The sequence below is a fragment of the Microtus oregoni genome, unplaced genomic scaffold, assembly GCF_018167655.1.
Source record: "Microtus oregoni isolate MIOR12 unplaced genomic scaffold, Mior012 000021F_ref0000039, whole genome shotgun sequence".
NCBI lineage: Eukaryota > Metazoa > Chordata > Mammalia > Rodentia > Cricetidae > Microtus > Microtus oregoni.
Genome location: NW_024543080.1, coordinates 9,168,948 through 9,191,221, shown reverse-complemented (window position 1 = coordinate 9,191,221; position 22,274 = coordinate 9,168,948). Strand labels below are relative to the sequence as shown.

At 41.8% G+C, this 22,274-nt stretch overlaps 1 protein-coding gene across 7 annotated transcripts in view; it reads left to right on the top strand.

Moving 5' to 3' along the window:
- Positions 1–22,274, top strand: part of Rufy3 (RUN and FYVE domain containing 3) — an 83,124-nt gene that overhangs the window by 37,597 nt on the left and 23,253 nt on the right. For all 7 annotated transcript variants that reach the window (XM_041671074.1, XM_041671075.1, XM_041671076.1 and 4 more), the window contains 6 exons: positions 7,358–7,531; positions 9,197–9,314; positions 10,045–10,146; positions 16,043–16,166; positions 18,879–18,940; positions 20,161–20,226. In XM_041671074.1, the coding sequence (XP_041527008.1) occupies positions 7,358–7,531; positions 9,197–9,314; positions 10,045–10,146; positions 16,043–16,166; positions 18,879–18,940; positions 20,161–20,226 (646 nt within the window). The remainder of the gene's footprint in view (positions 1–7,357; positions 7,532–9,196; positions 9,315–10,044; positions 10,147–16,042; positions 16,167–18,878; positions 18,941–20,160; positions 20,227–22,274) is intronic.

Genomic DNA, 22,274 nt, shown 5'->3' with positions numbered 1-22,274 from the left:
TCTCTTTTCTCTTTCTGTCATAAGGAAATATTTTCTGGAACATTTTGCAAACGATTGCTATTAATTCTAAATGATTAACTTCAACAGTGAGGTCATTCGCTTCTGGTTTTCTATCTGGGATTTAGGTTTTGCTTTATTACCAATTCAGTATCTTTTCTTGTTACTTATTTGCTCATGTTCTCTGTTTCTTGTCAGTTTTAATTGATGTGTGTATTTCGAGGAAATCACCCATGTTTTTCATTTACAGTTTCACTAGTTGCTAGGCAGTGGTGGTGCACACCTTTAATCCCAATACTCAGGAGGCAGAAGCAGGTGAATTTGTGTGAGTTCAAGGCCAACCTGGTTTACAGAGCAAATTCTAGGACAGCCAAGGACACAGAGAAACCCTGTCTCAAAAAACAATTAAAAAAAAAATTCCGCTTATTTCTGTAAGGTCAGTGAGCCCAGTGTCTTGTCTTTCCTTTCTTTGGTTTTAGTCATTCAACTTTTGTGGGTAAATGTTTGCTAATGTTTTCTTCCTATTGTTGCTGTAGGGAAAGAAGGGATTGTTGGGATTACAGTATGAGAAGGGATAGAACACATCAGGGCGGGGAAGGATGACAGCTAGGGTGGGAGGCAGTGGTCACATTACACGTGGAGTCATGAAGCCTATTGTTGAGTCAGGACATTGCCAGGTAGCCCCGGCTGACCTCAGATCACGATCCTCTTGCTTCAGTCTCCTGGCTACTAGGATTACAGGCATGGGTCAGTATTTCTGGTTTCAATATTGCTGATCTTTATCAAAGATTCAGCTTTGAGTTTTGTTGATGTTTCTTAAGTTTTGGGTTTTGTTCTCCCACACACACACTGTTTAGTTATTTCTTTTCCTTTTAATTTCATTCTTTCTGCTCCTGGTGAGATACATCATATATTATTAAATTATATGTTATATTTTACTACGTTATTTGCCTTTGTGGAATCGTGAAGTTTTGACATACTGGAGACAAGAATCTTCTAAGTAAGTGTTTCACTTCATGGTAAATTACAGACAAGATTCACTAGCCCCACTGCGCCTGAGCGCTAACCCCCATGGCTTTCCTGTGTTCTGATACTGATGCTCCAGGACCACGGAGTTCATGGTACTTGGTGTCAGAGGAATTTGGGGAGGGGGGAGCATGTCCGTTTCTCTACATCCCGTGGAGAACCCGTGTGCCAGTGTGTCGTGAGGATGGTTGATATGAATGCGTGTTGTTTTCACAGCAAAACTAGACCTGTTCTCTCTCTCTCTCTCATTGTTACTTAACTTCAGGGGAATTTGAGCCTCAAAATGAAAAAATTCCAAGCATAAAGTCAAATGTTAGTTCACACCAGTAAATAGTTGGTACCGAAGATTAAGAGTGGATATAAACCTAACAGAGCCATATTTCAGCAAAGCCCATTTTGGATTATACTGTTAACAAGAAAAGGTAGCGATAAAGATGAGTTTATCATGAGATATTCTTGACCAGCTGCCTTAACTGAGTTCCTCAGAAAAGTGTGCAGAAGTCAGTTTCCTCCACTTCTGCCGAGTAGAAATGTGTGTGATGTCTGACATGGCTTATGGAGAGTGTGCAGATAGGACTGTACACAATCAGGCTAGTGATGAAGACTACCGAATTCTCAGAAATAAGTGTCTTCGCGTTAGTTAGGTGCTGTTTTATGATGAAGGTCTTTTTTAGGGTTTCCAGATATCTCTTTTACTATCCAGAAAAACACACAAACCGAGCGGGTGGGAGGCAGAGGCAGGCGAATCTCTGTGAGTTCAAGACTAGCCTGGTCTACATAGCTAGTTCCAGGACAGCCAGGGCTACATAGTGAGGCTCTGTGTGTGTATGGGGGCGGGAGGTGATAATGCTTTTAATTTTTCTCAGTACTAGAAATTAAACCTAGGTTTCCACAGATGCTAGGCAAGCTCTCTAGCCCTGAGCTACATCCTGGGTCCTTTTTTATTTTTAAAATTATTTGTTTTTATTTTGATACAAGGTCTTGATGACAAGTTACCCAAGCTGGCCTCGAACCCATTCTGTATCCCAGGCGGACCTTAAATTTAGCCTCCTGAGAATCTGGCCTTACAGGCCACATGCCAGTTCACCAAGAGAAAACTTTGATCTTCCAAATACTAAGGAAATCTTGAGGAATAACTGCTGCAAAAAAAATAATTAGTTCAGCTTTAGTAGAAATTAGGTTTACCTAAACATACTACATAGTGGATTCCTGTCAGGTGTTTTGTCCTGCTGGGTTGAACTCGCAAATCTTCTCTTCTGAGAGTTCATAGACTTACACATGACCTTGAGTCTGACGGAGTAGGAGTGACTAGCTCCCAAACTGGTGGTCCACAGGACTGAAGCAATGCTACTGACGGCAGGCCGGCAGAGATCTGGTTCGTCTCCTGCCGTCGTCTCTAAAATACTATCCCCACACCACCAGTGATCACAAGATGTTAGAAACACTGGATGATGCATCCTGCTGCTAAGAAAATTAATATTTTTTGGTATAGTCTTCTGCTTTGAGAGGGAAAAAGTTTTTTGTTTTTTTTGTGACAGGGTTTCTCTGTAGGTTTGGAACCTGTTCTGGATCTCACTCTGTAAGCCAGGCTGGCCTTGAACTCACAGAGATCTACCTCTCTGTCTCCCAAGTCCTGGGATTAAAGGTACGCACCACCATCTCCCAGCGAGATGATAATTTTTTGTATATTTCACTGTCCCTGTTTGACTCTCTCCCCCCCCCTCCCCCAGTGCTGAGGGACACTAACCCAGGTCCTCATATATCTAAGCAAGTACTCTGTTTTTTAAATTTGTATTAGACATAAATTATACATAATGGTTTCATTGTGACATTTTCATGAATATACACAATATATTTTGATCATCTATACACATACACCTAATGACAACATTAGTTCCCTTCTCTGAGTTTATTTGAGCCTTGGAGGGGGTAATATAGATATCTCATTGCTGAATCTAAAACCACTCACAAACAGCACTGTGATCAGTTATGAGTTTTTGCTGTTAACTACTGGCCTCTGCAAAAAGAAACTCCTCTGATCAAAGCCGGCCCCACGAACCTGTGGACATAAATACATGTGTAAGGCAGTTGGATGAACACACCATGTCTGCTCGGCAGAACAGCAGCAACAGTCTCCTAGTAGGCCTGTGACCAGGTTTACAATTCCAGATGGGAATTCCTGCTTACAGAATAGGCTGCAAATCCAATCAGCAAGTGGTTGGTTACTTTTGTAACATATCACACTATTGAGCAAGTCAGCGCTTCTTGCCTGGTAGTTGGTATTGTTGTGTTTCTCTATGTCCAACAACCATGACATGTAGCATCTTTGTTAAGAAGGATCTTGTTATCTCAATCTGGTAGGCATCCAAGGACAGTGGCATTTGTTGGTATTACTAGGGGGGAGGCTTGACATTTTTGAACATGTATACAATGAAACATGATAATTCCCCACTCCAACTTTCTCTATATCCCCTCCAAAACATTCCACCCTCAACTTTTTAGGTTTTTGAGTCAGAATTTTTCTGTGTAGCCTTGGCTATCCTAGAACTCTGTAGACTAGGCTGGCCTTGAACTCAGAAATCTGCCTGCCTCTGCCTTCTGAGTGCTGGGATTAAAAGCAAGTACCACTGTGCCCAGCTCAACTTTTTTTTTTTCAGACAAGGTCTCACTATGTGGTCTTGACTAGTCTAGAATTTACTATGTAGACAAGAATGGCCTTAGACTCAAAGAGATTTGCCTGCCTGTACCGAAGATTAAAGGTGTGTGCCACACAACGCCTAGCCTGTTTCTATCATTCTGTTAGTATTTGTATTATAGTACAAGAACAGTTAATGCTGCCCATATAAGTGGAGTGTGGGACTATGCATTGGAACATGGGAATCCTACTGGTGGCCACATCTTCAGAAAGAATGTTTTTCATCCATCCCCAAAGCAATTATCAACTGCCAATAGTACCTGAGTAAGGGCTCGGCAGCTCACCTAGCCCATCTATATCTTAATTTCTGCTAGCTTTATGTGGTTTCGGTCTTGCGCAGGTATCGGCTGCTGTGAACTTGGGAGTCTAATAGCCATGTCAGTTCAGAAGACAGCACCCACATCACTCCTCTCTATCCCCTGTGCTCACACTGTTTCCACTTCCTCCTCACGGACGTTCCGAGCCTTGGTGGTGGTGCGTGGTGGTATCCATTTATTTATGTTTTTATTAGTTTATCAAGTATCAGATTTCCTTACGACTTTTTAAAAACTACATTGTCGGTTTTGGTTTAATGTCTCCCTCTCCTTCCTGTCCCTCAACTCCTTGTACTCTCCCCACTTCAGCTTTTCTACCTCCACTACTCCCCCACTCTCATATCACAGCGTTCTTCTGCCCTCCTCAACTTAAATCATTTCCCCTTTGACTTAACAATCCCCTTTCTAGTTTCCCGATACATTCTCATTCCCACATAAATGCACATGCATAGAAACTAATAGCTAAGATCTACATCCAAGAGAATATGTGTCTGTCTAATGAGCCTGAGTTCTTTCCTTCGTATAGCATTTCTAGTTCCGTTCCTCTTCCTGCACATTTAATAACCTCATTTTTCTTCATTTCTGAATAGTTACATTGTGTATATGTGCTACATTTTCATTACCCTTCCTGAGTTGGTGGACATCTAGACTGGTTCCACTTCCTTGCCATTGTGAATAGAGCAGCAGTGAACATAGACACGCAGGTGCCTGCCCCTGACAAGTTAGTGTAGAATGGACAAAGAGAGCTACGTCTGAGGCTGGAGAGAAGATGGCTGAGCTGCACAGAGCACTGACTTCTCCTCCCAGCACCCACATGGCAACTCACAGCCTTCTGTAACCCCAGTCCTAGGGGATTCCATGCCCTCTTCTGGCCTCCGTGGGCACCAGACATACATGTATATGTAGACATATGCATGCAGAACATCCCTGTACATCAAAAGGAGATGTCTGATGGTAGCCTTAAATGTGTTAATGTGCAAGAAGTAAGTAATGGTAACATAGACCAATTTGACTTTGATGTAAAGTGTTTCTCTAAAATGTTGCCTAAACTAGATGAAAAGGTGTTCATTCTTTTTTTTTTTTTTTTTTTTTTTTTTGGTTTTTCGAGACAGGGTTTCTCTGTGGTTTTGGAGCCTGTCCTGGAACTAGCTCTTGTAGTCCAGGCTGGTCTCGAACTAGGTGTTCATTCTTTATCGTGACTGCTCAGAATGCTGAGGCTCAAGACTGGCCTGGGCTGTGTAATGAGACATTTCCTCTAAAAGTTAGTTAACTGAATAATTACCACAGTACCTATGAGAACACTACAACAAATAAGAATTTTTATAGTTGGGGCTGTAAGTCTATTAGTCTGTAAAGTTAATGTAAATTAGTTTAGGATTTGCTCATTTTTGCTTTATTGATTTAAGTATGAAGGCAGATATAAAGGAAAGCATTGTATGACAAAATAGCCTGTTTTTATCTTGTTGTTTATTTGAATTATGAAAGTGTAGTTTTAGCAGGACTTTGGACTTTCTGTGCAGAAGTAAAATGTTTCATAAAGCACTGGGCAGCTTTTAGTTTATTTACACAGATTTGTTATTTGCTGATGCATGGGAGGGTTTACACATACACAGTGTATTCCTATGTGATTTCTGTGTATATGCATGCATATAGATTTCATAGTAAATACAAGTCCAAATCCTTCCTCTGTGGATTGTGGAGCCTCAGCCCCAGCACTGTTCTGTCCCTGTTCTTTCATCTAAACGGAAGAGGAAGCAGAGCTGGTGCCTTTCACAGCACTCACTGCTCTCAGAGGACCTAGATTCTGGTCCCAGGATATGCATGGTGGCTCACAGGAACTACAGTTCCAGGTGATCTGACTGTTCTCCTGGCCTCCACAGGCATTGCATGGACATGGTGTAGTAATACGCAGGCAAAGCACTCAGTCACATAAAAATAAGTAGATCTTTAAAGGAAGGGAAATACTTCAGCAGTAATAATGATAATCGTGTTAGGACTGGAGGATCAAAGCATCTGTTCCCATCAGTTCGTTTGTAAGTAGATTGTGGTGGGGGAGGAACACAGGCATTGTGGTTGGAGTTGAGCAAAGGCATTCTGGACTCTGGTTCTGTCATTGGTCACTGTGCTATGGACCAGCTGCATAGCTCATTACAAGAAACAGTTAAGACCACAATTGGATATATTTGGCGATACATGGATATGATCCCAGCACTATGGAGGCTCAGGCTGAGGCTGAGGATTGTTATTGGTTCTAGTGAAACCTTGTTTCAGGAGAAAAAAAAAGATAATTCTAAGAAGCACACAGTAGTACCTGGACCTTCTGTATTCTGTAAATACAATAAGGTCCTGGTGCTGCTTTCCTCAACTAGGTTATTTCTGGTGCTTAGAGCCAGACACTGGGTACTGAGTATTCAAAACTTGGAAGTTAATTTCTTGTACCATATTGTACCAATAGTTCATTAAGTTTATGAAGTAATTTAATAAGTAATGTCTTAGAGTTAATATCGCTGTGATGAACACCATTGGCCAAACCAGCTTGGGGAGGAAAGGGTTTATTTGCCTATAAAACCTGAATCACTGTTCATTGAGGGAAGCCAAACCTGAAGGCAGAAGCTCATGCAGAGGCATGTTGGTTACTGGCTTGCTCCTCGTGGGTTTCTCAGCCTGCTTTCTTACAGCTAGCCCAGGAGTGGCACAACTTCCAATGGGCTGGGCACTTCTCAATCAGTCACTAAGAAAATGCCCTACTGGACTACCTACAGCCTGATCTTTGGGGGGCATTTTCTCAATAGGTGTTCCCTGAGTTGACTCCAGCTTGTGTCAAGTAGACATAAATCTAGCAAGTGAGGTGGGCATGGTGGCTCACACCTTTCATCCCAGTAGCGATTGTTATTGATATCAAGAAAGTAAATGTACACTTGGAGTAGCTTGTACAGCACTTTCCCCGACCTCGGACATGCGCTGTCAGAGGAGTAGTGAGAATGGCGGCCCAGCCGGGTGTCAGGGTAGCAAAGTAGTATGCTTGGAGGTGCCCAGGTAGGTAGGTACCAGAGGAGTATTTAAGACTTAAGCATTGATAAAGTTTTTCAGTTTTGCTTTTAAACTGATTAAACAAGGAAACTAACACCTTTTTCTACAGCAAATTCATGGCCAGGAAGAATAGAATGGAAAATAACTATTTGGTGCCACTTCCTTGGTTCAGGACAAATCGCCAGCAGTCTTGCTCATCATTGCTTTTATGCCGTCGATGTAGACATCACTATGGTGAAATGGTACTGTTTCATGGTGTGCTTTCCCACTAAGTAAGCTCATTCCCTTCCCACAGATCCTAATTATCTCATGGCTAACGAACGCATGAACCTGATGAACATGGCAAAGCTGAGTATCAAGGGCCTGATTGAATCCGCTCTGAACCTGGGGCGAACCCTGGACTCGGACTATGCCCCCCTCCAACAGTTCTTCGTGGTGATGGAGCACTGCTTGAAGCACGGCTTGAAAGGTGAGTGTGGCCTCGGAATGCAGATGAGCAGCCAGTCCTTAGCAGTGCCTGCCTGAAAAGAAAGCCTTTTCCATGGCGACAAGAAATAGAAATCTTGGGTGAATAGTATTGATAATGGCCTTGGCATGGTGGCTCACACCTTTACTTCCCAGCACTTAGGAGACAGAGGCAGGGAGATTTCTGTGTGTTCAGGACTAGCCCATCTATAGAGAAGGTTTCTTGCCAGCTAGGGCTCCATAGTAAGAGACCCTGTCTTTAAAAATAAAATAGAATGCAACCTACATTGCATTTTAGTTGACTTAAAGGACTTACAGTAATAAAAGTACAACTGTCTTTGGATGTTAGAGTTGAAAGAGCCTTCGCGGCTAAGCAAATAAAGATGGCCGCTCCATCAACTAACAGGAGGAGAGACCTGCGTAGCACTGATGAGTTACCAGCCCAGATCAAAAGTTGGGCAGAACGGGTGCTGTAGTCAGGTTCTGCTCTTCTCCCTTAAGCAGTTTTGGGGTTGGCCCCAGTCTAAGTCACCTTAGTTTCCTTCCTTCCTTCCTTTTCACTATTCGGTTTTTCACTGGGCTGTTTTCATCACTAATACTATATGGTTTTAACTACTGAACCATTAAATATTATTATAGGCTAGATCACTAACTCTTTTTAACTTAATTTAATTTTCATGTATATGGGTGTTCTGTCTGCATTTATGCCTGTACACCATGTTTGTGCCTGGTGCTCACAGAGACCAGAAGATGACATCAGATCCCCTGGAACTGTAGTAACAGACAGTTGTGAGCTGTCGTGTGGGTGCTGGGAGTTTTATCTGGATTTTCTACAAGAATAGTCAATACCTTTTATGGCTGATGCATTTTTCCAGCCCCATTACAAATTCTTTAAAAAAAAAAAAGGAAGAACTGAGTCTTGGAAGTACAGAATTTTTTTATTTTTGTAAATTTTTATCTATTACGAAACCATGATTTTTACATGTGTTTCTATGTATGTGGTGTACATATATCTGGGGCACACATCTATGGGAATGAGTGTGTGTGTGAAGGCCAGGGGTTGATGGCAAGTATCTTTCCTATTCTCAATTTTTATTTACCAGCTGAGGGTCTTAGGCAGTCTGGGGCTCACAGACTTGGCTAGTGTAACTAGTCAGCTTGCCCCAGGATTCTCTGTCTCAGTCCTTCTTGTGCTGGGATTATAGGTCAGCCACCTGGCTTTTACATGGGCCTTAGGGATCCAAACTCTGGCCACGCTTGTGTGGAAAACACTTGCTTCACTGAGCCATCTCTCAACTTGCATGAAACGTTTGACACTAATAGCCTAGGATTGGATACCCAGAAAGAATGCTGGAGAGAGAGAATGAGGGAATGTGAACGAGAATGCCGCCACAGATATGAAAGCACCTTTATGAGGGGTATTTATGTTGTAAAGAATATTAAAATAGGGAGCTGGAGAGATGGCTCAGAGGTTAAGAGCATTGCCTGCTCTTCCAAAGGTCCTGAGTTCAATTCCCAGCAACCACATGGTGGCTCACAACCATCTGGAATGAGATCTGGTGCCCTCTTCTGGCCTGCAGTCATACACACAGACAGAATATTGTATACAAAATAAATAAATATTTAAAAAAAAAGAATATTAAAATACTGTTTTGCTTTGTTTCCTTAGCCAAGAAAACTTTTCTTGGACAAAACAAATCCTTCTGGGGGCCTCTAGAGCTAGTAGAAAAGCTCGTTCCAGAAGCTGCAGAGATAACAGCAAGTGTTAAAGATCTCCCAGGACTTAAGTAAGTCTCGGGTTAAGTTTTCTTTCTCTCTTTGAAGAATGGGGTTAAGAATAATGTGTGCATTTTTATAACAACCCAAGTTTGTAATGTTGTTACCACTAGACACTGTTAGTGTCTCTTGAAGGGTACTTCCTGAAGAGAGGTTGTCTTCATATATTAATACCAGACATCTCTGTTTGATTACAAAAATGAACATGAGAATCAGCAGGACTTAAGAAATTTGACCTATGCCTGGCTGGATTTCGGGAAAACAACTGTGATCTATGGATTTTAGAGCCAAGATTAAGTGAGCCTCAGAAACATGAGACCTGCCTTCAAACTTGGGGGGAAAAAGTAGATTGGCTTCCCATGGAAAACTGGCTTAATGTTAACCGAATGCAAGCACACTTTGCCTGTGTCCATCTGAGTATCCGGTTTCTTACATAGCCCGCTCCAAACTTAGGGCTCATTACACACTAAACTGATGGGAACTTTCCAGCTGTGCCAGTGTTCTGGTCTTCAGACTACAGCACATTTACTTATTAATGCAAGTGCAAGATTATTTGTTCCTAACACCCAAGACTCACAATCCCACCCACAATTACAAGTGCAAGAACAGGTGGGGGCCTCAAGCAGGGCCTTAGTCTACTACTGTAAGGGCATTGGAAGGAGCATGAGTCCTGTCCCACACCAGACCCGCCTTGCTGCCTTTCCTGCTCTTCTCAGTCACTTGGTTTCTGTGCTCTTGTAGGACACCAGTTGGCAGAGGAAGAGCCTGGCTTCGTTTGGCTTTAATGCAGAAGAAGCTTTCTGAGTATATGAAGGCCTTGATCAATAAGAAGGAACTTCTCAGGTATGAACACAAGACAAACTTTCTTCTTGACATGTTCTGCCAATATCATTCAAACTCAAGTCATAGAAACTTGCTGATTGCGTAGGTCAGAAACACTTATACGTAACAGTTTGATCAGTTCTCTGTGCTGCACCTCCCATACTCATTCCTAGTCCTGGAAGGGTATTTTATGCAATGTATGCCCTCTGTAGCTGTGGCTATCTATATGTGGTCCTTTGTAGGGCAGTTCAGAACTTTGCACCACCAGAAAACAAGGAAAGCTTATGGCCCACATCCTGTGCATAGACCCAATAGGACAACGGGTTGATAATCATTTCATACGTACCATTCACATAGACCATGTGTTGCCTAGGTTACGTAGCAAATCTTCATCACAAAAACAGATACAACCATAATATTAAAAATAAAAGGCAACCAATAGAGTGAAGGAGATTTTTATAATAATTATTATGTAAATATATGCATATTCAACAAAGAATATATATAAAGAATTTGGCTGGCAGGCATAGTGGCACACGCCTTTAACTCCAACACTTGGGAGGCAGACGCAGGAGGATCTTTGTGAGTTCAGGATCATCCTGGTGTAGAAGGTAAACTCCAGAACACTCTGTCTCAATAATAATAATAATAATAATTCTACTAAAGTAAAAACAAATACAAACATATGAACATGGACAGAAAATTTAAGATTTAAAAAGGAAAAATTAACTGGGCTGTGGTGATGCATGCTTTTAATTCCAGCATTTGGGAGGCAGAAGTAGATGGATCGCTGTGAGCTCAAGGCCAGCCTGATCTACAGAGTGAGTTCCAGGACAGCCAGGGCTACACAGAGAAACCCTATTTACAAAACAAAACGAAACAAACAAATGACTAGTAAACATAGAAAAAGATGTGTGACTTCACCGGCCATCATAAAAGTATATATTAAAACAAGATACAGGGGTCAGCAAAATGACTTAGTGGGTAAAATCACTTGCCCATAAGCCTGGTACCCAGAGTTTAAGCCCCAGACCCACATGGCAGAAGGACAGGACCAATTCCTGCAAATTGTTTTCTGACTTTCATACACATTCTGTGGCACACACACACCCATACACAAACAAGTAAATAAATGCAATAAAACAAGGTGATACTGGTGTTTACCCAAAATAACAAAATGAAAGGGCAGATGGTACCAACTATTGGTCAGGTATGATGGCACACACCTGTAATCCAACACCAGGACATATGAAGAATTGCTCCAAGTTCTAGGCCAAGTTCAGACTCCAAGTTCAGCCTTGCATTGTGAGACTTTGTCTCAATATATATACATTATATATATCATACACATGTATATATGTTATGTGTGTAATGTTAGAAGGGATATGAAGTAACTTTCTGCTAATGCTGAACGGGGTCTGAAATATTAACACTTGTCCAGTAGAGCACAGAATAACTATTAACTCTTGTAAACTGGACAAAGAGGGTTTTGCTATATATAACTTCATTTCATTTAACTCAACAGTTAAACTCCTGAGTATGTCTAACAAAACTGTATCTGTGGTGCTCAGTAGAGTGGCACATGGCTTTCATTCCAGCACTAGGGTGCAGAGGCAGGTGGATTTCCATGAGTGTGATGGCAGCATCGTCCACATAGGAAGTCCTAGGCCAATCAAGGCCACATGATGGGACTCCGTCTTAAAACAGAAAACAAAAGGCCATCTATGTGTATTCCAAAAAAAAAAAAATACACACAATAGTGTTCTGAGAAGCACCGTAACTTCCATGCACTGGACAGCCCAGATGTCCACCATCGATAATAAACCAGGTGTGTGAGCAAACACCTGTGAGTCCAGCCAGTACTCAGAAGGCTCACGAAGAGCTCAAGGTCAATCTGGGCTACATAGTAAAGTTCAGGCCATCCTGTCCTAGATGCCAAAAACTAAAAGTAGAATGGGTATTCCTGTCATACAGTGCAGTCCAGCAATGAAAACAGACTACAACTTGTAGAATATTGCACAAAGAATTCCAGATACAAAAAGAAAGTCAGGTCTGTATAACTCACTACAAAAGTTCACAACTGGTAGTATCAGTCTCTGATGGTAGAAAGCAGGATACCTTGGGGATGGGAGGACAATGATGGAGAAAGAAGGTCTCCAAGAGTCTCTCTCTGATTCAGTTAACAATTGCACACATAACTGTGGCTCCTGGGAAAATTCATACACTCACACATGTATGATTTACAGAAGGGTAGCCTTCTGTACCTATATTAAACTTCAAGTCAGAAAGTCATCTTGCTGGTAGTTTTGAAATGTGTGATGTTGGCATGCAGCCATGCTCAGCTCCCAAGCTCGTGAGTGGAAGATGTTGAAATTGAGGCCCTGAGACTCTGCTGTTAAAGAGCACTGGTGGCCCCAGGTCTGCAGAGTCTCCTTCACGGGCTGTCAGGGTGCAGAACCGCACGTGATTCATTACTGAGAGAATCGGCAAACTTGCCAACATTGTGCTGCAATGGTGTTGGTTTTGTTTTGTTTTGTTTTTGGATAAAAAAATGTGCTAAAAAGTTGCTAAAAAAATCAACATTTTTATCATTTGCTAATATACTTTGTAGAGTCAAAGGAAAAACAAAAATCTAAATTTGGTGTCCTGCATTGATGGTTGCCAGAGATCAAGGGTGACTGACCTTGGGTGAGGACTCCCGAGTGACTTATCGGAAGCCAATAGAGTACAGTGTTTTTGAAAAGCTTGATGTCAAAGTGGTGAAAGTTGTATGGCATGTCTCTGGGTCTTTCTGTTGTTTGGCTTTAGCTTTGCGAGTTGGAGGTTAAGGACAAAAACTCAAACATGCTACACACCACACACATGGTTTGTCTTTTAGCTGCACATCCAACCGCTTGGAGCAAGGTCGCATTTGGTGTTTTTAGAGGGTTGCCTATGTAACCCAGACAGGACTTGGATTCAGAATCCTCCTGAATTCTGGGGGTATAGCCATGCATCACCAAGGATGGCTTCAAAAAGCTGTGCGTGCGTGCATGTGCTGAGACAAGGTCTCACAGCTAGCTCAGTCTGACCTAGAATTTACCATGTTGTCTGGCCTTGCAAGTGTATTCTTCCTGCTTGTGTCTCCCAAGTCCTAAGATTATAATTGTAAGATGCCATGCCTAAACCTGAAAACCTAGACAGGGTTTTACCGTGTAACCCTGTTGGCCTGGAACTTGCTCTGTAGACCAGGCTAACCTCTAAAACTGTTTCAGTAGACTTATTTTGGAGCAGTTATAGATTGATAGCAATAGAGTATGAGGTACAGAGAAGGAATTCCTGTATCCTCTGCTCTAGGTGTGCACATGCAGGCGCGCGTGCACACACGGGCACATCTTGTTCTTTTGAGGTTTGTAGTTTGTATTAGGGCTCACGCTTGTGCTGTACATCCTGTGAATTCTGAAAGTGTCATGCTGTAATGTTCTTGGGGTCTACTTATTTATGCCTCTCTCATTCAACTTTAATTACTAATCATTTTCCACCTCCTTGGTTTTGCCTTTTCCAAAATATCAGCTAGTTAGAATCATAAATATATATAACCTTTTCACTTAGTAATATACTCTCAGGGTGCTCCATGACTTTTCATGGCTCAGGAACTCATTTTTAGTGCTAAACAATAATACATTCCTTATGTTTGTTTATCCATCTTAGTTGATTCCACTTTTCAAAGGAAGCTGCTCACAGCACCCCTTGCAGGTCTCTGTGTGGACGTAGGCTTCCAGCTTCTTTGAATGAATGCTAAGAAACATAGTTGTTAGATCATACATCACTGTTTGGGTAGTGTAGGTATATTTAACCATCTGTGGATCTTGAAGACTCTCTACCCATTTATAATTTTCTATATACTTGGGGTTTTTTCTTTCTTTCTTTTTTTAAGTTTGGTTTTTTGTTTCTGGGCTCTGAAGTAGTAAAAGCTCAGGCAGCCTGTTCCAGAGAGGGGCTGGCTAAAGTAAGGGAGATTGATAAATAATCAAGTAATACAGTGAGATACTGTAAAATCAATGTAAGGCTGGGCAGCAGTGGGAAGCAGAGGCAAGTGGATCTCAGTGAGTTCAAGGTCAGCCTGGTCTACAGCCAGGACTTAAATTATATAGAGAAACCCTGTCTCAAAAAAAGGAAAGAAGCCGGGCGGTGGTGGCGCACGCCTTTAATCCCAGCACTCGGGAGGCAGAGGCAGGCGGATCTCCGTGAGTTCGAGGCCAGCCTGGTCTACAAGAGCTAGTGCCAGGACAGGCTTTAAAGCTACAGAGAAACCCTGTCTCGAAAAACTAAAAAAAAAAAAAAAAAAAAAAAAAAAGGAAAGAAAAAAAAGAAAAAGAAAATGTAAACAAAATTATAGGAAATTATTTTCTGAAATAATTTTTAAGCCAGAAATATTTTTTTAAGAAATTTTTTAAGCCAGAAACTATTTTCAAGTTAATTATAATGATATAATTGCTCTTTTGTTAATTATGACATAATTTCATATATCATATGGCAAACATATTATAAATGCATGTTGCATGAGGAGGGCCCGCTTGTTCATCCTGGCCGCCCGGCTAGCTTAGCTCCAAAATAACCACACAGAAATTGTATTAATTAAATCACTGCTTGGCCCATTTGCTCTAGCCTCTATTGGCTAGCTCTCACATCTAGATTTAACCCATTTCTATTAATCTGTGTATTGCCACGTGGCAGTGGCTTACCGGGAAAGATTCAGCATGTCTGACTGGCGGCTCCATGGCCATTCTCTGACCCTGCTTCCTTCCTCCCAGAATTCAGTTCTGTCTTCTCTGTCTACCTAAGTTCTGCCCTATCAGGCCAAAGCAATTTTCTTTATTCATTAACCAATACAAGCAACACACAGAGGGGACTCCCACATCAAATGCATATGTATTTCATAAGTTATCAAGCGTCTTAAATAATTGGTAGATGTAATTAAAAGGTTTTGTTTGGCTGGAATCTCCAGCTCACTCCTGCTTGATCTGGAAAGTCCCATTCTCTCTCTCTCCAAACCCCACCCACTCAGAGAATCGCCAACAAAGAAAAGGTGCCAGAAAGTCTAGTTCTGTGCTCTTGGCCACTGCAGCAGCTCCTCCCCTGAAGTTGCCAGTAGTTCAAGACCCCTCCTAAAGCGGCCAACTTTTGACCATACTTGGGTACAAACCAAGCTTGTGGAGGACACGTCATTGCGCCATCACTTGTGGGGTATAAAAGTCCCTGCTTTAGTTCCAGTGTGTGACTTCTCTGGCCTTGATATCTGGGGTTGAGGGACACACCCAGGAATTGCTTTGCTCAAATAAACCGGTTCTTTTACTTTTTCCGTCCGGCTTGATCTGGCTTACTGCAGCAGCAGAGAAACCTGTTATCAGGAAACCTATTAGGTTTCACATGTGTTTCTTTTACTTTTGATTTTTAGTAATAACTATTTTTACCTAAGTTAGATGGGAAATGATTCTTTAAAACTCTGAGATCAGGGACTGGAAAGATGGCTCAGTGGTTAAGAGTACAAACTGCTCTTCCAGAGGACACAGGTTCAATTCCCAGCACCCACATAGCAGCTCACAACTACTGTCTGTAACTTAGGATCTGATACCTTTACATTGATGCACATAAAATAAAAATTAAAAAAAAAAACAAAACTCTAAGATCATCTTCGGGATATTTACAGTACATGTTATTAGGTAGGCAGCTGTGTTGCTGGGGTGGGGCTTGGTAGTAGAGGACTTGCATAGCATTCAGAAAGGTTGGGGTTCAGTCTCTAGCAGAGCCTCGTTTTCTAGGCATGTACGTGTGTGCATATGTATACACACATATGAATATATATGCTGAGGTCTTACTGTGCTCCATAGGTTTCTGGAGCGCGAGGTCTTACTGTGCTCCCTGGTTTCTGTTGCAGTGAGTTCTACGAAGCCAATGCCCTCATGATGGAAGAGGAAGGAGCTATTATTGCTGGTCTCCTGGTGGGTCTGAATGTCATCGATGCCAATTTCTGCATGAAAGGAGAGGACCTGGACTCTCAGGTATGGGAAATTCTCCTTAACCAATGTCGTCACTCTGTGTCCTGTCCTCTCACACATTGTGAGCTTCAGAAACAGGGTTTCCTTTCATTTTGTTGTTCCTATAGAGTTAATATTTAATATGACTTTGAAGTAAGAAACCGCTCTGCACACTTAGAGGTCAGAAAAGGAAGAAGCTCTATTAGTTTGTGACTGATTCTGACTAGGCACAAAAGGGAGCCAGCCTCAGATAGAAAATTTTACCAATTTACATATATGGGCCCCAGGCGTATGCAATTTACACATATTGTTTCGGCCCCAGGTTACACTTAGAACAATTTTAACAAGCTAGGAAACTGTAAGTCTGACTGACCACTTGGACAGATGGGACATTTGCACAGCAGGACAATGCCTGATTGGTTAAGTGCTGATCTTTTCGTGTAGTTGTTACCCAGGTTTCTCCTACCCGCCTGTCAGAATTATGCTTCACCTAGTGAGAGCACTGGGACTTAATGGCAGACCAGGGTTTAATGGTGGTTGTGGCCCCCTGATATTCCTGGAGGCATGTTCTTTGTTCTGGGTTGGGCCTAAGGGACTTTAAGTCAGGATTGTCTCCTTTTGTTGTGGAAATGGAGCCTTCACTGCAGGTCAATCCTGGCAAACACACATTAGCAGAAACTTTCTCAGCAACTGCAAACTTTAAGTTATGGAACAAAATGTTCTTTCTCTCAGTTTCTAAAAAGCCTGCTCAGTACATTACTGTCCTTCAGTCATATTGGAGGCAGCGCCCCTTAGAGAAATTCACGTTCTATAACTTAGTATTTCTCAAGCAAGTTTATTAGTAAATCCTTCATAGCATCAGTTGCCCTGCTTCAAATTCCCCCTTTGTCTCAGTGTGAATAGGAAAAATTAGGTTTTTGTCTTTTTCAAATTCTGGCCTCGGCTGTACTTCCTGAATATATATTAAAAGCCAGGGCAGCGAGGGAGTGCAGTGAAGGCTCTGGGGTTCAACTGCTTAGTTTCAGAGTCTTATTTTCTAGCTGAATATATCTTTTAGTTGTTTTTGGTGCTTTCCATTTCTTGAATTGTACAGATAAAAAAGAGTAGTTAATGGGGTTTTTATGAGCACTAATGGAGTTTATGTAAATACAGTTCACCTTGATCAGGGCCATGCTTGAGTTAATTGCCCAATAATAAAGATGTTTCACTGAGACTATTTCTCATCCCTTATAATGTGGTGAGTTTGTTCCATTTTACTAGGGAATAAGATGGTAATAAAGTGGCAGATTTGAGAAGATGAAGATGTTCCTCAGTGAAAGTTGAAACAGACACCAAAATGTTAGCAGTGGTCGGTAGGGGCGGTGCGAAGGCTGTGGGTGTTTAAATTGCTTTTCTTTTTTCTGATCCTGTGAAACATAAACAAGGGAATAGGTGTTGTTTCTGCACTATAACTATAATGGTTTTATTAATTTTTACATTATAATGTAATTACATCATTTCTCTCTTCTCTTTCCTTCCTCCAGATCCTCTAATAACTCCCTCGTCAATCTCTTCCAGATTCACAGCCCCCCTTTTTAATTGTTGTTCCCTGCAATATATGTTTATGTGTATACATATATATCCCTAGCTACACCCTGCTCAGTCTGTATACTATTTCTTGTGTTGGTGTTTTCAGGGCTGACCCTTTGGTATTGTATGCTCTTCCCTGGAGGAGACCTCCCTCCCACTGTTGGCATTCCTTGGTGGCCTGTAGTTCTTTGTGTGTGCTTGGGGCCTGACTGTCCCCTGTCTGCTTTTGTATCTTTTGTTGATGTCCTTGTTCACCTCGGGTTTAGGCTATCATGCTGGTGACACTTTATGGGTGTAGCTTCTGACTATACAATTTCAAACTTTAAAACTAAATAGGAGACCACAAAGGGGCTGACAAAGATGAGCAGGTCAAAAGGTCACATGTGGTACGAAAATGCAGAGTAAGCTACAGGGGTGAAGGGACAAGGAAGAAGGGACGAGGCACTAAAGAGTACATAATGAAACCCAATTCTTTGCAAGCTTGTAGAAATTAAGTTTAAAAAGAAAACTTTTATAAATAACTTTTAAAAAGCTTTTTCTAGAAGAAAATAAAGCCAGTAGCAGAATGCCTGAAAAAGAGAAAGAAAATTTAAACCTTACTCTTTGTGCTAAGTATTCGTTGACTGTCATGAATTGTTTTTTCTTTTTCTTCCTTTTTCTTTCTTTTTTTTTTAAATATTTATTTATTTATTATGTATACAATGTTCTGTCTGTGTATATGCCTGCAGGCCAGAAGAGGGCACCAGACCTCATTTCAGATGGTTGTGAGCCACCATGTGGTTGCTGGGAATTGAACTCAGGACCTTTGGAAGAGCAGGCAATGCTCTTAACCGCTGAGCCATCTCTCCAGCCCTCTTCCTTTTTCTTTTGTTGTTATTTTTGGTGATGATGGTGGTGGTGGTGTGTGTGTGTTGCTGGGCATGGAAGTGAGTTGTGCCTGTTAGGGGCACAGTCGGCTGTACTGAGCCACACCCTTGCCCCTGTGACTCACGTTGGCTCCTCTAATTTCTCACTTTACATTACCTTCCTAGTAAAATGTTAAAAGCTCCTCATGGACTTCTGGTGATGGTGACAGTTATGTTACTTCTAAATGCCTAGAAAGCGACATTGTTTTATGTTGGGAATAGTATCGAATTTTCTGTTAACTTCTGAAAATTCTCTCTGTAGGTTGGAGTTATAGATTTTTCGATGTATCTCAAAGATGGAAACAGCAGTAAAGGTAGTGAGGGGTATGTATGAAGAAATTGAGTTTCTTTTTCCTCAGAATGTAGTGTTTTGGTTTTTTGTTTGTTTGTTTTGTTTTGTATTTGAGACAGGGTTTCTCTGTAGCTTTGGAGCCTGTCCTGGAACTAGTTCTTATAGACCAGGCTGACCTCGAACTCACAGATATCCACCTGCCTCTGCCTCCCAAGTGCTGGGATTAAAGGTGTGCACCACCACTGCCTGACTAGATAAAGCATATTTTTCCTTGTCTAGTTTATAACAATATTGTGTTAGTAGATTTAGTAGACAAACTTTTGGTTATATAGCTTTAATAAAGTCTTGACAAAAATATCTGATTATTGGGCCTATGATTAAAAGGATTTTTAGGTGAATGACTTTCCTGCCAGGTATTTCGGGGGCAGACATAATAAAGATATATAAAGTCAACCCAATTCTCCATATCGTTTGTTTTTTTTTTTCCTGATAGCCTCGTACTATATCCCAGAGTGGCCTAGCGCTCCCTCCCCACGTAGGTCAAGCTGGCCTTGAACTCGGGCTTCCCTGCTGCCTCTGCTTCTCAGCATAGGAGCCAAGTGTAAAATCACCCCGTCCAGCCTGTTCTCCGTTGTTTGAAGTAGAGCTTGAAAATTTGGACAAGCTCAGCATTGCTGCACCCTATCTTTGCCCCACCCTGGAAGGCTGAGCCTCGATGACCAGAAACTCAGAGAAACAAGCCAGTCATGATGGCACATGCCTTTAATCCTAGCACTCAATATCTGTGCACTCCAGGACAACCAGAGCTGAGTAGAGAGACCCTGTATTAGAAAGAAATGGACTGGGGCTGGTGAGCTGGTTCAGCAGAAAGAGCATTGGCTGCTCTTCCAGAGGATCTGGGCTCCATTCCCAGCACCCACATAGTAGCTCACAACCATGGGTAACTTTAGGGGGCACAGGGGTACTGCACACATACTGTGCAGTCATGCACAAAGGAAAACAAGCAATCACAGAAAATAATTCTTAAAATATCTTGACCCTTAAGAAAGCCGTATTAATAAAGGTTGTTTCTCCCACTTTTGAACCACTGACTCTTTCTCGTTAACATGTCCACATAGTGACGTGTCAAGTGTGAACCCTGGTTCGGGGTGTCTGTGGCCAGCAGTCTCTGGCTTTAGGAGAGCTGGGTGAAAGCTGTATCAGGTATTTCTGCCACTTCTCTTACTTCTGTTTCCATTGTTTTTCCCTCCAGGGATGGTCAGATTACTGCAATTCTAGACCAGAAGAACTACGTGGAAGAACTCAACAGACATCTGAAGTAAAGACTGAATAGAATTCTTTTATTGGGGGCTTGTAGAGAGAAAAAGGAATCATAAACAGTGAGCAGTGACGGCCAGTTCAGTCACTGTGCAGCAGATACACAGAAAATTCCATTTGCCAGTCACAGAACTAAGTACTGGATAAGTTAGGAAACTTTTAGCAGAAGGCAATAAAAGGTTATCATGAGATTGTAACTTAGAGGTTAAGTAAATATATTCAATAAGAATCATAAAACATGCCGGGCGGTGGTGGCACACGCCTTTAATCCCAGCACTTGGGAGGCAGAGACAGGCGGATCTCTGTGAGTTCGAGACCAGCCTGGTCTACAAGAGCTAGTTCCAGGACAGGCTCCAAAACCACAGAGAAACCCTGTCTCGAAAAACCAAAAAAAAAAATAAATAAATAAAAAAAAAAAGAATCATAAAACGTGACACATATATTTTGGCCTTGGACAAAGCCACCTGCTGCAGTACTGACCTTGGGTAAAGCATCTCTCTCGTTCCCTTGCACTTCTCGCTTACACACTAAATTGATATATTAACTTTCCCCCTCCTTGCTCACTACCACTAATTTATCAAGTACTCACTAGATACTTCACACTCTCCAGAATTACTTTAATATTCTTGGGTTAAAATTATTAATTTTAGAAGAACAATTAACATCGTAGCCATTAATTATTATCTTGTTTGTAGTTTATAAGGTCTGTTGTAAAAGTCTCTCCCCCCACTCTGCCCTCTCTCTCTGAGACAAAGTTTCATCTTGTAGCATGGCTGGCCTGGAAATTGCTATATAGACCAGGCTGGTACCTGGCTTTGAACTTATGGAGATCACCTTCCCCGGCTTCAAGGGCTGGGATTAAAGGTGTGTGCCACATGCCTAGCATAAAAGGCATTATAACTGACTTATAAAGTTTCTATAGGCACAGAGGCAGAGTACCCTTTGCAGGTCTCAGGTCTCATTATAGAAAAAGTTTAAAATATACTGGGGACTTGAGAGATTGCTCAGCAGTTATGACCTCTGACTGTCCTTTAGGAGGATCCAGGTTCACTTCCCAGCACCCGCATGAGGACTCAACTGTCTGTAACTCCAGTGCTTCTGTGGGCACAGGCACACACATGGTACACAACATACATACAGCAAGACATCCATACACATGAAATAAAAATTAAAAAAGAACTCAGAAGGGATCTCAGGGGCAATTTATTGGAATTCAAGAGAAAGTCCCAAGCAGGCAAGTTACAGATCTTAACAGCTGCTAAACTGAAGAAGGGGGGAAGTTACATGTTAACAGTATACAAGTAAAAAGATACATCCTGAAGACTAAGTTTCTAGGAAGAAAAGTTGCTGGGTCCTAAGACAGCTCTTACCATTTTGTTGAAGGGTGCAATATTGCACTTCTTACAGAGTTTGTGAGTGTGGTTGCAGAAGCAGGATTCTGCCCTGTAGGGCCAGCCAAGGAAGAAATGTTCACTTCAGTTGCGTTATTTAGCCTCGGGGTCTCCTAAGAGTTGCTCTGGGCAGCCCTGCTGTGAGGATGTGTCTAAGGTGGAAGGGTGATATCTGTCAGTTACGTTCTTCAGTCCTTAGCTCAGGGCTGGTGGGAACAGCCAACAGCAGCTGTTTCTGTGGGTTTATCCTTTGACTTCTGACTTTGGGCCAGTTAAAGCCAAAGCCCATGCCATTGATGTATCTTTAACCCTGCAGTTTGTTTCAACTTTTAGATCTGTATGAACTGCATGGAAGGCCAGTCACGGTGGTTTATTCTTAATCTAGCTGCAAAGGCTAGCACTGAGAATGAGTTATGAGCTTGGGATTTTCCACAGTAGTGCTTGATATTGGCCTCCTTTATATATATATTTGTATATTTATTTTTGGTTCTCACCAAGATGTTATGACTGTTAATTTGTCTCAGAGGAAGCTGGCATATTGATATTCATATTTCAAATGGCACCTAAGGAAATGATAGTGAGAAAGGACCCTTTATTTCCTTCCTTCATGCCTAGAATCCTTTATCAGTATCAATATAAATTTTGAGTAATCTTGATT